Source organism: Fringilla coelebs (genome assembly GCF_963513975.1).
Source record: "Fringilla coelebs genome assembly, chromosome: 2".
In the NCBI taxonomy this organism is placed as follows: Eukaryota; Metazoa; Chordata; class Aves; order Passeriformes; family Fringillidae; genus Fringilla; species Fringilla coelebs.
The window spans coordinates 63,146,201-63,158,687 of record NC_140029.1 but is presented as its reverse complement, the minus strand read 5'-3'; the positions used below and the strand labels follow the sequence as shown (position 1 = coordinate 63,158,687).

The window sequence follows — 12,487 nt, the reverse complement described above, 5'->3', positions numbered from 1 at the left end:
TAACTGTACTTTAATAATTGCTTCAAGAATTACATTATTGTCACGTGCCTCTAATCAAAAATCTTAATTTTGACATAACTTAATGTGCACAGTCACATACAGCTACTTAAAAAACAGAAGACTAAAAATACAATAGAATAACTTGCTTACTTCATCCCATTCTAAAAGGTAACTGTGGATTTTGGAACCATTATCACAAGATGCCTGTAAGAGGAAAACAGGAAAATTAGAATTCTAACTGGATACAAGACCACTTAAAAAATGCATGTATGGGCCTAACCACAAGAAGAACAGCGGAAGACAAGTAATGCTCCCCTTATATAATTGTTTCACTTGCCAAGCCACTCCTAGTTTAGCCACCATACAATGAATTCTTGTTCCATGTTTATGGGTTTTTTTTTTAATTTAGCCCTTGAAACGCATTGGGTACTGAACTCAATAATTTTACCTTGAAAGATTCCTTGCTTTTCTGTGAATCCTTCTCTTTTTACTCAAGCCCACATTTAACCCAGTAAATCCATTTCCAACCAGGGAACTGTGACTCAAATTAGTAGGCTTGACAAAAATTTTCAGTTTCAATAAACTGGTATTTTATTGATAAATCCACAACAATTCTGAAGAGTTTAAAATACTTCTTTTAAAGGCTGTAAGCAAACCTTACCTTCCACTGAAGAGTAAGAGAATTTTTGGTCCGATTAGTTATCCTGGGCAGATTTGGAGCATCAGGTTCACAACTCGCCGTGGTAAAACTCTCTGTTTCTGAAGGGCTCCCCTTCACACAGTTGCATTCTACTTGGACTCTAAAGTGGAAGAGAGTCAGTAACATTTTGCTTCAAAATCTGTATAGTTTCCAAAGAAAACCAAGCATTTGGAATTAAGTTGCTGCCTTGCTGCTTCATTATAAAATATCACTGTTATAAATAAATAACTGGGGAAAACATCTTGGTCAATAAAAGCAATAAGAAAGAAAAGTCCTTTACTTCGGATGTACATCATTACCATTGGTCAGCTTTAGTCTCACAATTATATTTGAAATATGCCTGTTATTAGCTGTACTTTGGTTGAAAAATAATGGTAGCATTTTGCAGGCTCATTATCTGTTGTAGATATATAAACTTATATTATGAATAATTCTTCTGTAAGTGCTTTCGTCAGATGAGCATACCTAAGCTGTTGATGTATTTTCAGAGTATCCTCTGCACTCAAATGAGTGTCCTGCTGAGTGTGTTCACCTTGTCATTCCCTTTAGTAAGGCTATGCATTAGCTCTTCACATACTTCAAAAGAGTGAATTTTGCTTCTGTCTCAAAGAGAAATGGCTTGTTTTTCAAAAGGCTTGTCTCCAAAAGGAAATACATGATAATCATCTGGTCTCCCCCTGTCCCCCAAGCTGTGTAGCTATGCCTTGCCTCTTCTTTGGGTCAATGGCATTTACTTTCTTCTTATTTATCTGTTCCTTTGAAAAAAAAAACCCAAAACCAAAACTCCCCCCAAAAAAACCCTTTCCTTGGTTACCAATATAAAATCTGAGTTGCTAGCTTAAGAAGATACAAAAATCCTGATAAATTTTTGATGCATGAACAACAAATCACAGGAAATTTGGCTTTATAGATTTCACAAAGAGAGAGAAGACATTCAAACAGTGACTAAAGTTGAACACAAAGTTGTTTGTGCTTGCATACAATTGCAAATATGTAATATATCAGTTATCTTGGTGGTTGAGTCATTCCAGTCTTCACTGATTATCTGCAGTGCTCATACTGGCAGAATTCTGTTTAGGAAGAGCTTGGATAGCCAAGCCACTGATTCCCATGTACTGCCTACAACAATCAGAAGTAAGCAAGAAATAATATGAATGTACCCTGATAGAAGGACTTAGAAAAAAAATAATTCTAGGCACTGATCCTTATGCTACATGAATATTCTACTTCAACCTTGATGGATAAAATATACCTAAAAATACTAAAATAGGAACAAAATCACAGGTAAACATTTTCACAGGAAAGAGCTTAGAGCCAGCTTACCATTCATCCTTCTCCTGACCTTGTGCTTCAGGCAATACAGGGGCTCAAATTAAACGAGGGCTTTGATAAGAACAGACCAACCCTCATTTGCTTTAAGTTTGACAACCAAGACAATACTCTGGAAAACAGCTCTGGGAGGTGTAGACCCCTTCACACCAAAGGCTGGGAACCTAGCTCTCCCACCTGAGCAAATGTCAAGGCAAATCCTACCCTAAGCTTGAAGGAGGCAGAACATTGCTAATTGGGACCCATTCCCTGACACACTTCTGTTCCCTGTGCTTCCAACCAGTTGCCTCTAAATTGCTTCCCTTGCTCAGTACACAGGGATTTTGGGGTCCTGCCTCAAGAAAGACAGGACATTCAGTCACGCCTAAGAAGGTACTCTACACTTGCCACTATCTCCTGAAAGGGCACTTCTTTTAAGGAGGCCTTCATTTCTGCCTTCACAATGTTATTTCTTTGTAAACTGCTGTATTCACACTATTTTTTTTTAAACCAAGAATCACAGAGTTGTTTGGGTTGGAAGAGACATTTAAAGGTCAACTTGTCCAAACTCCCCTGCAATAAACAGAGACATCTTTAACTAGATCAGGCTGCTTAGAGCCCTGCCCAACCTCTCCCTGAATGGTTTCCAGGGATGGGACATGCACCATCTCTCTGGGCAAGCTGTTCCAGTATTTTAATGCCCTCAGAGCAAAATATTTCTTCTACATATCTAGTCTAAACCTACCCTCTTTTAGCTCTAAACCAATATCTCTTGTGCTATCACAACAGGTCCTACTAAAAAGTCTGTCTCCATCTTTCTTACAGGCCCCCTTTAAGTACTAAGTTTTCTCCAGGCTGAACAACTTTTGTGGTCCTCCTCCAGAGCTACTCTAACAGGTGATCATCCTTCTCATGTTGGGGATCCCAGAGCTGAACACAGGACTCTGGGTGGGGTCTCACCAGAGCAGAGCAGAAGGGCAGAACCACCTCCCTCACTCAGCCTTTGATGCTGCCCAGGACACAACTGGCTTTTTCGGCTGCAAGTGCATATTGTCAGGTCAGGCCCAGCTCTCCAGCCACCAGGACCACCACATCCTTCTTGGCAGGGCTGCTCTCAATTCCTTCATCCTGCAGCCTGTGTTGATACCAGGGCTGCCTGGACCCAAGGGCAGCAGCTTGCACTTGGCCTTGTTGAACCTCCTGAGGTTCCCACGGCCTCACCGCTCAAGCTTGTCCAGGTCTCTCTGGATGGCATCCCATCCTCCAGGTGTGTCAACTGCACCACTTGGTGGCTGACACTGCAACTGCTTGGTACTTTCTGCTGGAAGCTCACTCGATCCCACTGCCTATGTCACTGATGAAGATATTTGACAGTACCAGTCCAAGACGGGCCCCTGTGGGACACCACTTGCCACTAATCTGGACATTGAACCATTGACTACTATTCTGTGAATGTGACTGACCAAACAATTCCTCATCCACCAAGAAGGATACTGTGAGGGAATATCTCAAAGATCTTATGGAAGTCCAATCAGCTAAGATCTGCAGTCTCCTTGTCCACTGAATACAAGTCACTTGTTCATAGGTCACTTGGTTCTTCAGGCAGGACTTGCATTTCGTGAAGCTATGCTGGCTGTCCTGAATCACCTCCTTGTCCTTCATTTGCCTTATCATGGCTTTTAGAAAGATCTGTTCCATGATTTTCCCATGCACAGAAGTGAGGCTGACAGGTTGGTGGCTCCCACAGTCTTCCTTCCTAACCTTTAAAAAGTTGGTGCAGTGTTTTCCTTTTTCCGGTCACACTTCACCTGGTTGCCATGACTTTTCAAATACGATGGAGAGCAGCTTCGCAACTTCATTAGCTAAGTCCCTCAGGACTCTGGGATGAATCTTCTCTGATGCAGACTTATATCCAGGTTCCTCAGATGGTCTCAAACCCGATCTTCTCTCACTGTGGGAGGGACTTTCCTCCCTCAGTCCTTGTCCTGTAGCCCATCCACTGGAGAGTTGTGAGAAGTTGCCAGTGAAGACTAAGGCAAAAAGGTTGTTAAGTAGCTCAGTCTTTTCCTCATTCATAGTTACCAGTTTTCCAGTTGTGTTCGTTTGGGAGGATACACTTTCTCTGACCTTTGTTTTTGGCTGACAAAGCTATAGAAGCCTTTAGTCTTTGCATCCCTTGCCAAGTTCAGCCCCAGATGACCCTCTAATATTTAAAAAAAAGAGGGAAGAATGACACCTAACCACATCTTCCTAATCCTATGCTATTTCTTCTGACCTACTGAAGCAGTCAATTCTGCTAGAAGGGTAGAATTACACTGAGCTGGGGGCACATTTTGTCATGCATATGGGGTCAGGTTCACTGATCTACAGGAGCCAAGCAGAAGTAGCATGATATGACCTTCAGGTGGCCAAGCAGGGAGCATCTTCCAGCGCAAGGTATTTTCCCGTGCTGCTTGTGGAAAATTGAAAAGCAGCATCTGTGCCTGGCTCCAAGGACAGAAAAAGGCAACTGTGCTAGCATAAAGGAAAGACCCTGAGTGGAGGATGAATGTGCACCAATTTGTCTTATGTTGTCCCAAATGGACTGAGTGGTCAGCTAAGTCAAAAATGTTGACTGTGACTCAAAAGAGGGTGAGAAGTGGTTAACACCATCTCTGAAGACTTAGGCAAATACATAATGAAACTTTTAAAACATTTCCACTGAATTTATATGAAGAGAAAGTGAGATACTCACTTTGCATGGTAATCAGTTGCTGGCCTGAGATCATTTACAGTAACTTTATTTTCTTCTCCACTAGAAAGAAATACAAGTTTGTTTTAAAGACTGTTTCATTTATAAAAAAATACATTTATCATTTAACACACGTTCTATGAAATGTATTTGCTAAGAGTTTGTCTTTTGCTAAATACAGCAATGTGTAAATGCATTTATCTCTGAATTTTAGGGGTTTCATGTGTTGTTCCTGTTCTTTTGCCCTGGTGGTTTCGGGGCACTTTTTTGTTTGCCGCTTTCTAAAGAGTAGCAATTATTTTATTCTTTACTTAGTAAGACAAGCTACATGTGCATGCATGTATGTTACTACTCAAAAAAACCCCATTGAAGTACTGGAGCATACAGCAACTCAGTCCAGCCTTGCAAAAACCATTATCTAAAACTGTACCTGACTGCACATACCTACTTGTCAGAGCCTAGGAAACAGAAAAGGCACCAAAAGAACATCTGTTAGTCTGCTTTTGCTGACATCAGCTTATCTTAGCAGAGGTCATTTCTCTCCTGCTGGTTTCTTGGATAGGGATACTTAACTTTCAATTGCATGAAACTCATGGAAGGTGACTAAGATAAACTAGCTAGATACAAAGGTTTGTAACTGTTAGAGAACTCTATACCCTTAATTCTATATTTTACTGTCATATTTCTCCAAATTGCAAAAAACTGACTGAAAACTATTGTGTTAGGAATGAAACAATTGAAGAGTTTTGTTTGCTTTGCTGCTGCTATGAGTTGTGCTCTGTGTGAATTTGCCTTTTTTTTATCATAAGACTGTCTCCGACCAAGATCAATTTTAATGAAGGGAGGGATAACCTTAATGGGAGGAGGAGCATGTGCTGACATAAAAAGTAATAAATACAATTTATGTTTCTCACTACTTGTATGTCTCACTATGTGATAACTCATGGGTGTCGAGTGCAGCTGGTTGAAATACAGCAAAGAGGTATTAAAATATGCCTCCAACATGCAAGAACAAAATCTTTACATTCCAGTTGATGGCAGAGACTTCAGTAATAAAATGAAATGAATTCTACTGAAAAAAAAAGGGTAGCTAATTTCAAAACAGAAGTTACACAAAACTCCTGATTATTTAAGTTTCTGGACAACAAGCAGATTTTTAATGAGGTTTTAAGCCACATATTTCAATGCAGCAGTGACTAAATAAAATTAGCCAACACCTACATGTACACAGTTTTGTACTTTCCATCTTTTCCAGTACTTGAAATCATCACTTCATAAGTATAAACCTCTGGTATGTCATTCTTGTCTGTGTCTTCTCCGGTATCATTGGATGGAGGGGACCACATCAGCAGTGCTGTTCTTGCCTGAATATCTGATACCTACAGAAACACAAAGTTTTGAGATCTCTGCCATTTAAATTCTATTGTATCCAAATGTTACTTTGCAACAAATGATCAAAGAAGAGAAAGCAAAACCACATACTATTAGCAAATCAGAGTATTCACACTGGTACACTAGCTACTAACTAGATTTTACAGATGAAATCAGGTTGGAAATGCAAGGAGAAAAATGCGATGTCAGGCAGGGGGTTGCGGGCAGAGACACCTGTCGGTACATAACGCCACCCAGTGGGCTGCTGAAACATGGACCAGAGCGTTGGCCAGGCACAGGGACGGCAAAGCACATCCCGGACAGCAGGCACTCCATTAAACCATGCTTCTGGCACCTTTTTCTTGGAAGCCACTGGTACTATGACTTTTTTAACACCTTCTTGTTATGAAATACAGGGAGATGAAAGCATGTTCACAAGGTCTATGTACATACACATAGAGATTTCTGCGGTCATGTTTGCCTGAGCACCCTACCCACTGCAAAAAGGCTTGGATAAGAACAGTTGGTGTGACAGAAATAGGAGTATAACCAGTGTGTGTGACTTCCAACTATCTAACAAGTGGTCCCAGCAGACTAATCATGCTAAAGGGCAGTAACCCTCAGGTGAGTTAAATGGAAACAGAGAATCACAAGGTGCTCCTGAAACACAGAAGTCATCAGCTGTAGAAGTGTAGAGGCAGCATGAAAACTGGTAATGGGGGAGGCGGGCAAGAGATGCTGGAGTGGAACAGAGTGAAGATCAAAATCTGGCCTAACAGTGTGAGAAATTGCCCTGCCAACCACTGCTGTCTCCATTCAGGCCCGATGGATGCTGGGCACCCCAGCTAGTGCAACAGCAATTTGGGGCACAGCAGGCATGGGTTCACAGCTCAGGTGAGTGCATGTGACCTGGTAGAGAGCCTTCTCAAAGGCCTGTGGATTAGCAGACTGAAGGGAACGAGAGATTCTAGGGAACAATGCAGTCACACACAAAGCTATTGAAGCAGCCACGTCTTCCAAAGGAGATACATGACTAGGGGCACCCACACTCCCAAAGGAGTGGGCACTGTCTGAAACCCGTATGTGCTGCAAGGGGCTGAGGATGCTCATATGCTTCAAGGTAAGTGCACAGCTGCATGCAGGTTTAGGATCTGTTATAGAAGAATGCTTAGAAACTTGTGGCTGTTCATAAGTATTGCATATCTGCTATTGTGGTTTATATGTTGCACCCACCTACCGTTTCCAATAATTTATAAGAGAACTCAAAACACATTTCATTACATGAAATGACTAGTTTTACAATATGATCGTAGTGTATGTCTATTTTGGGAATAATTGCTTTTGAAAATCTATTACCAGAGTATCAGAATCAAAAAGCTATCTTCACAACTGGTGCCCTCAAATTGCTATAATCTACTAAAACTAAAAAACTGAATAGGTCGGCTTCAAGAATGAAGCAGAGAGGACATGACTTATTGACAGCAAACAGAAAGGAAGAAAAATCACACTATGTGAGCCTCAATGTCCTGATAGCAGGACATGATATCCGAGAAGGGATCAAATGTTGGTATGACTGAACACTGAAGTTTCTCTTGAAAATCTGGTAAGAAAAATTCCACTACTATCTTGATGCAATCACCAACTAGATTAACACTATCCATAAACACTGCAGTAAAATTCTAGCATTTCTGAAGTCTCAGGAGTTGTGGGAAGCATCTGATAAAGTTACCTCCTGGACAATCTTTACCTCACCCTCTGGAGTTCCAGCAAGTGGCAGGAGATCCTGAAGGAAAAAAATACAGGTTCCCCAAGGACCTTCAGGACTATTAGATCTATTTTAAGATGATCTGTTCCTAGGTTTAGCTACTTTTAACAGTTGAATTTTTTCTCCTAGTGTCCAGGCAGTGTCTCTCTTACTACCAGCTAAGCCTACTAGTCCTAGCCACCATGGAATTGAACAAAAAATCTCTTCCCTTCCTTTTGCAGTTGTTTCTCATGCATTTGAAGACTGTTAGCATTTGAGTTTTCTCTCACCTATAAAATCTCATAATTCTCACTGTTCTCCTTATCTCCTACTGATTCATTTTCTTTAGTGCTTTGCCCAGAACACCCCATCTAAAACTTTGCTAAGGCCAAACTGCCACCCAACATATTACATTTCCTTCATGCATAGGATATTTTCTACCTCTGTGAGACATAAGGAAATATAAGTGTTTTTGAAGAGCCAAGATTTAAGATCAGAAAAATCCACTACTATTATGTACCGTGAGACACTTGGGAGTGGCTTTTTCAAAAAACTTGGCATTACTGATTACTTTGTATGCTTACGCAAACAGCTGCAATGGATTCTGGTTGCAACTCTGAACACTTTGTGCTTCTGCAAAGCAGAGTGTAATACTTGGGTCAGGCTCTAGCACTGTGGAAACAAGACTTGAGCACATCTTCATTAGCAATCCAGTTCACCAAAGTAAATCTCCTCATTAAATATGTTACACGTGCCATTTGGGTCAAACAAAAGAGCACTTTTAGCATGTGCAATCTGGATTGCGTTCACAGTAACCCAAGATACTTAATGGTGAGTGAGGTGCATCACATGCCAGAAGTCTGCAAACACAGAACCAGAAAAAATGATGTTCTCCAAAGGGATTTACATTCTCAGCTTTTATTGCCTCTTATTAAATATTCAGCCTTCTGCATCATTCCTCATTTGGCTTTTGCCGTTTCAAGTCTTCTTTTCTGCTTTGTTATTTGGTTAAGAGACATGACAGCTGGTGAAGACTTTGCTCAAACACCGAGGTGCAATCTGCAGAACCACTCCAATTTACATCTGTGTATAAATAATTCAAGACCCCCAAGCAAAAGGCTCATGTGGTGTCAGTATCATGAAATCAACTTGACTTAACACTGCCATGTATGAAAGGATGAGGGATCCATATGGGGAAAAGTTCAAGGAAGTCAGAACCCAACCGGAGTTTGGAGATAGCAAAATTGATGCATCCCATACTGCGTAGAACTGAAAGGTATTTGTGAATGAAAGATCATGACAGAGACCACCACCTGATTTAGATGTGCATGCCCTGGACCCGGGCATTGAGACATGGGACAGCTCATGGTCATAGCCTTCAGCACTGCTCCTGGCTTTCTGGAGTAGGACATGATGCAATGCACACTGTACTGGACAGCACCCTGTATGGTCATCTGATTGTATAGTCACCACCACAGCCAGTACTGCCCATGCTGGCATGGTTCACCCAGGGAACACAGTACTGATGATCCATCAGAACCCACAATCCTCATAGTAAGTGCTTCAACCAAAACATTAATAATAAACCTGCAGGAATATTTCTGATGAAATATTTCTGATGAAATATGAAGCAAAGAGAAGGTGTGAAAAAAACAGCATCCTGGTTCATTTGAGGGAAAGTGAGGAAACCATTTCCTTGATGAAACTGCAGGAGGGTGGCTTGAGATCCTGCAAGGCCCAAGTAGGTTACGTAGACACCTATTACATCACACCACACTCCCCCAAGCTGCACCATCAGCTAGACTTCTACCCTCTCACAGCCCTGACAGTCCCTTGCCTTCATAAAGCATAAGCCTCTCCAAGCCTGGCTTTCTGCCTTGTGTACGCCCTGAATCTGCAGCAGAGTACCACAGCCTGTGCCTGTGATGCCTTTGGAGGCCTGCAGAGATCACTCGTGGCACACAGCCATGTGCAACGATGTTCAAGCAAGAACACGGTAGGGAGAGGAACTAGGGGCGCTTGTCTAAAATGCATGGGACGTCGAGGGTTGAGGGCAGAAGGAAGTGAAAGAAAACATTATAGTACTGGCACTGCACTGCTTCTTCCTATGTCATCAGCAACACAGCACAAGAACACACCTGTTGATCTGTTCTTTTCACAGTCTCATTCAGAGAGAGTTCAGAGCTCTCCTTGGCAATGCAGTCATTGCTAACATCCCAATTTCAGACAGCTCCCATCTCCATGCTGCTTAGCCACCAATGACACAGGAGCACTAAAGACATGTCAACCCACCCTGATACTTGGACACAGCAGGACACCAGGTGTTCAGGACTTCCTCTATGCAATCCCTGCTCAGTGCTTGGACAACCACAGAATCACAGAGAGAATGGCTGAAGTTGAAAGGGACCCCTGGAGGTCATCTGGTCCAACTCCCTTGTTAAAGCAGGGCCATGTAAAGCCAGCTGCCCGGAACTATGTCCAGACAGCATTTCAGTATCTCCAAAGAGGGAGTCTCCATAAACTCTCTGGCCAAGTTGTGCCAGAGCTGACATCCTCACAGTACGAAAATGTTTCCTGATGTTCAGAGGGAACCTCCTATGTGTTTCAGTTTAGGCCCTTTGCCTCTGGTTCTGATGCTGGGCACACTGAAAAGAGCCTGGCTCCATCCTCTGCGCACTTGCCTTGCAGATATCTATATACATTGATAAGATCTGAGCCTTCACTTCTCCAGGCTAAACAGCCCCAGCTCTCTTGGCCTCTCCTCATCAGGCTGTAAAGAAACATATGAAAGAAGAATCAAGACTAGGGCACTAAACTGGGGTGAGGTTGCCTGGAAAGTGAAGGGAGGAAGGTAGGTAGCGGATGATTGGAGGAAGAAGCTGACTGACTGGACAAACCCATGGCAAGCTCTTCCTGGAGTTTCAGTTGTATGGACTAGGCTACAACAGGGAATACAGACTGATTTCACTCAGGCAAGATGGTGGATTCATGATTGTGGTGAAGATTTTTGGAAAAGATGTGCAAATCTTCACAGCGAGGTTGGGAACAGGGAAAGTCCAGACAATGAAAGAGAAAAAACCACTGGCCTGCTCAAAAATTCAAGAAACTACTGACTTTGGCAACAATGCTTTCAAGAGTGTCTACACAAAAATATGCATCAGTTTTATAAACTGAAAAGATGTTGCTAAATTTTCAAGCAGGTAGACAGAAGTCCATGGCTGACAGTCACCTTCTGTGGTGAATTGTATGCCTCTCTTCTCTGAAGCTGCCAAAAACTCTTAAAAGAGAAATAGGTCATATTTTTTCTCTGCTTTGCAAATAAGGTTTTACAAAACCTCATTTTTGGTGATGTTTCCAAAACCTTGCCAGGTATCTCTCATGCCTAGAGATATGTGGTGTGTAAAATTGCTTCCTGAACAGTTAAGACTAAACAAAGTTGCAGGAAATTGAGAACAGATTCTGCAGTATAATATTATGTTAAGCATCATATTCCATTAAGCAGCATCATTATGCTACTGGCAATGTTACAATCTCTCTCCATGTTTTTAAAATAATTCTGCTAATACTGAGATTCACAGAATAGCTAGGAAGGATTCTGCAGTATATGTATCAACACAATTTTAGTTTAACAAATGTTAATACACTAAAAATTGCTCTGGTTGTTTACAGTACAGCGACTAGAAGTTAAGTGAATTGGCTTTAGTACAGAAAATTAAAGACTGTTTAAACTTAAGAGAAAGAAACAGAGGTGTGACTGTGTAAAACAGCAACAGATATATTCTGATTTTATGGAAAGCTTTTGTTACTTACCACTGGCTTGGCTATATTAGAAAGAAGTGCTTCCAGTGCTTTTGTTTCTTCATCCTTTTCTTAAAAAACAAAATCAAAGCAAAAGAGAAGTACCCATGAATATTGTGCAGTAACTTTACAGTGAAATAGCTCTTCAAATTCAACAGCTGCACACAAAAGAAAGCATTTATAAAGTAGAACATCTTGCTAACTTGCATTCACCTAGGACAACATGAAACCAAAAAAGCTTCTGAAGAAGTTGTTAATATAAAACTATTTCTAAAGCCCTTCTGTGCTTTATGGAATACAGAAAGCCAGGTAATAATTTAATAATGTATAACTTTAAACCAACTGCTGCTCTGGAGAACTTAAGATCTTGGATATTTCCCACAGATTTCTCTTTGGATGTAGATGCAGTCAGGTTACAGTAGTTTTAATATGCTATTGCTCATCAGCTGGTAGCCTACTGGCAACACTGCTGGCCTTCCTCAATAGCAAGGGAAATAATCTAAGGTGTTTTCTGCCAGCTGAAGGTATAGACGAGCTTTATAAAGGATTTATAGTTTACAGAAAGCATTTAATCTGCTTTTCTCACATATTTATCTTTTATTATCTCAACAGTGTAAGTGAACAGGCTACTCAGTTTTGAAGGTGTGGCCAGGCATTTTTAATTCATTTAACCTGCCTTAAACTAAACATAAAAGAAAAACAAAGCCTGACAAAATTCTTCAAAAAACATAGATAAAATCTATTTACAACTCTGTTTCTAAGATGGTTTATGCTGTTGAAACAAATAAAATGCTTTTCTGACTTGTATGAAAACTTTAAGTCACCACCTTCTGTT

General features: G+C 41.1%; 1 protein-coding gene across 4 annotated transcripts in view; it reads right to left on the bottom strand.

The window, feature by feature from the left end:
- The window catches only part of FNDC3A (fibronectin type III domain containing 3A), a 110,673-nt gene that overhangs the window by 27,910 nt on the left and 70,276 nt on the right, over positions 1 to 12,487 (bottom strand). For all 4 annotated transcript variants that reach the window (XM_084201464.1, XM_084201463.1, XM_084201465.1 and 1 more), the window contains 5 exons: positions 11,665 to 11,723; positions 5,961 to 6,118; positions 4,743 to 4,802; positions 662 to 800; positions 151 to 204 (listed from right to left, as the gene is read on the bottom strand). In XM_084201464.1, the coding sequence (XP_084057590.1) occupies positions 151 to 204; positions 662 to 800; positions 4,743 to 4,802; positions 5,961 to 6,118; positions 11,665 to 11,723 (470 nt within the window). The remainder of the gene's footprint in view (positions 1 to 150; positions 205 to 661; positions 801 to 4,742; positions 4,803 to 5,960; positions 6,119 to 11,664; positions 11,724 to 12,487) is intronic.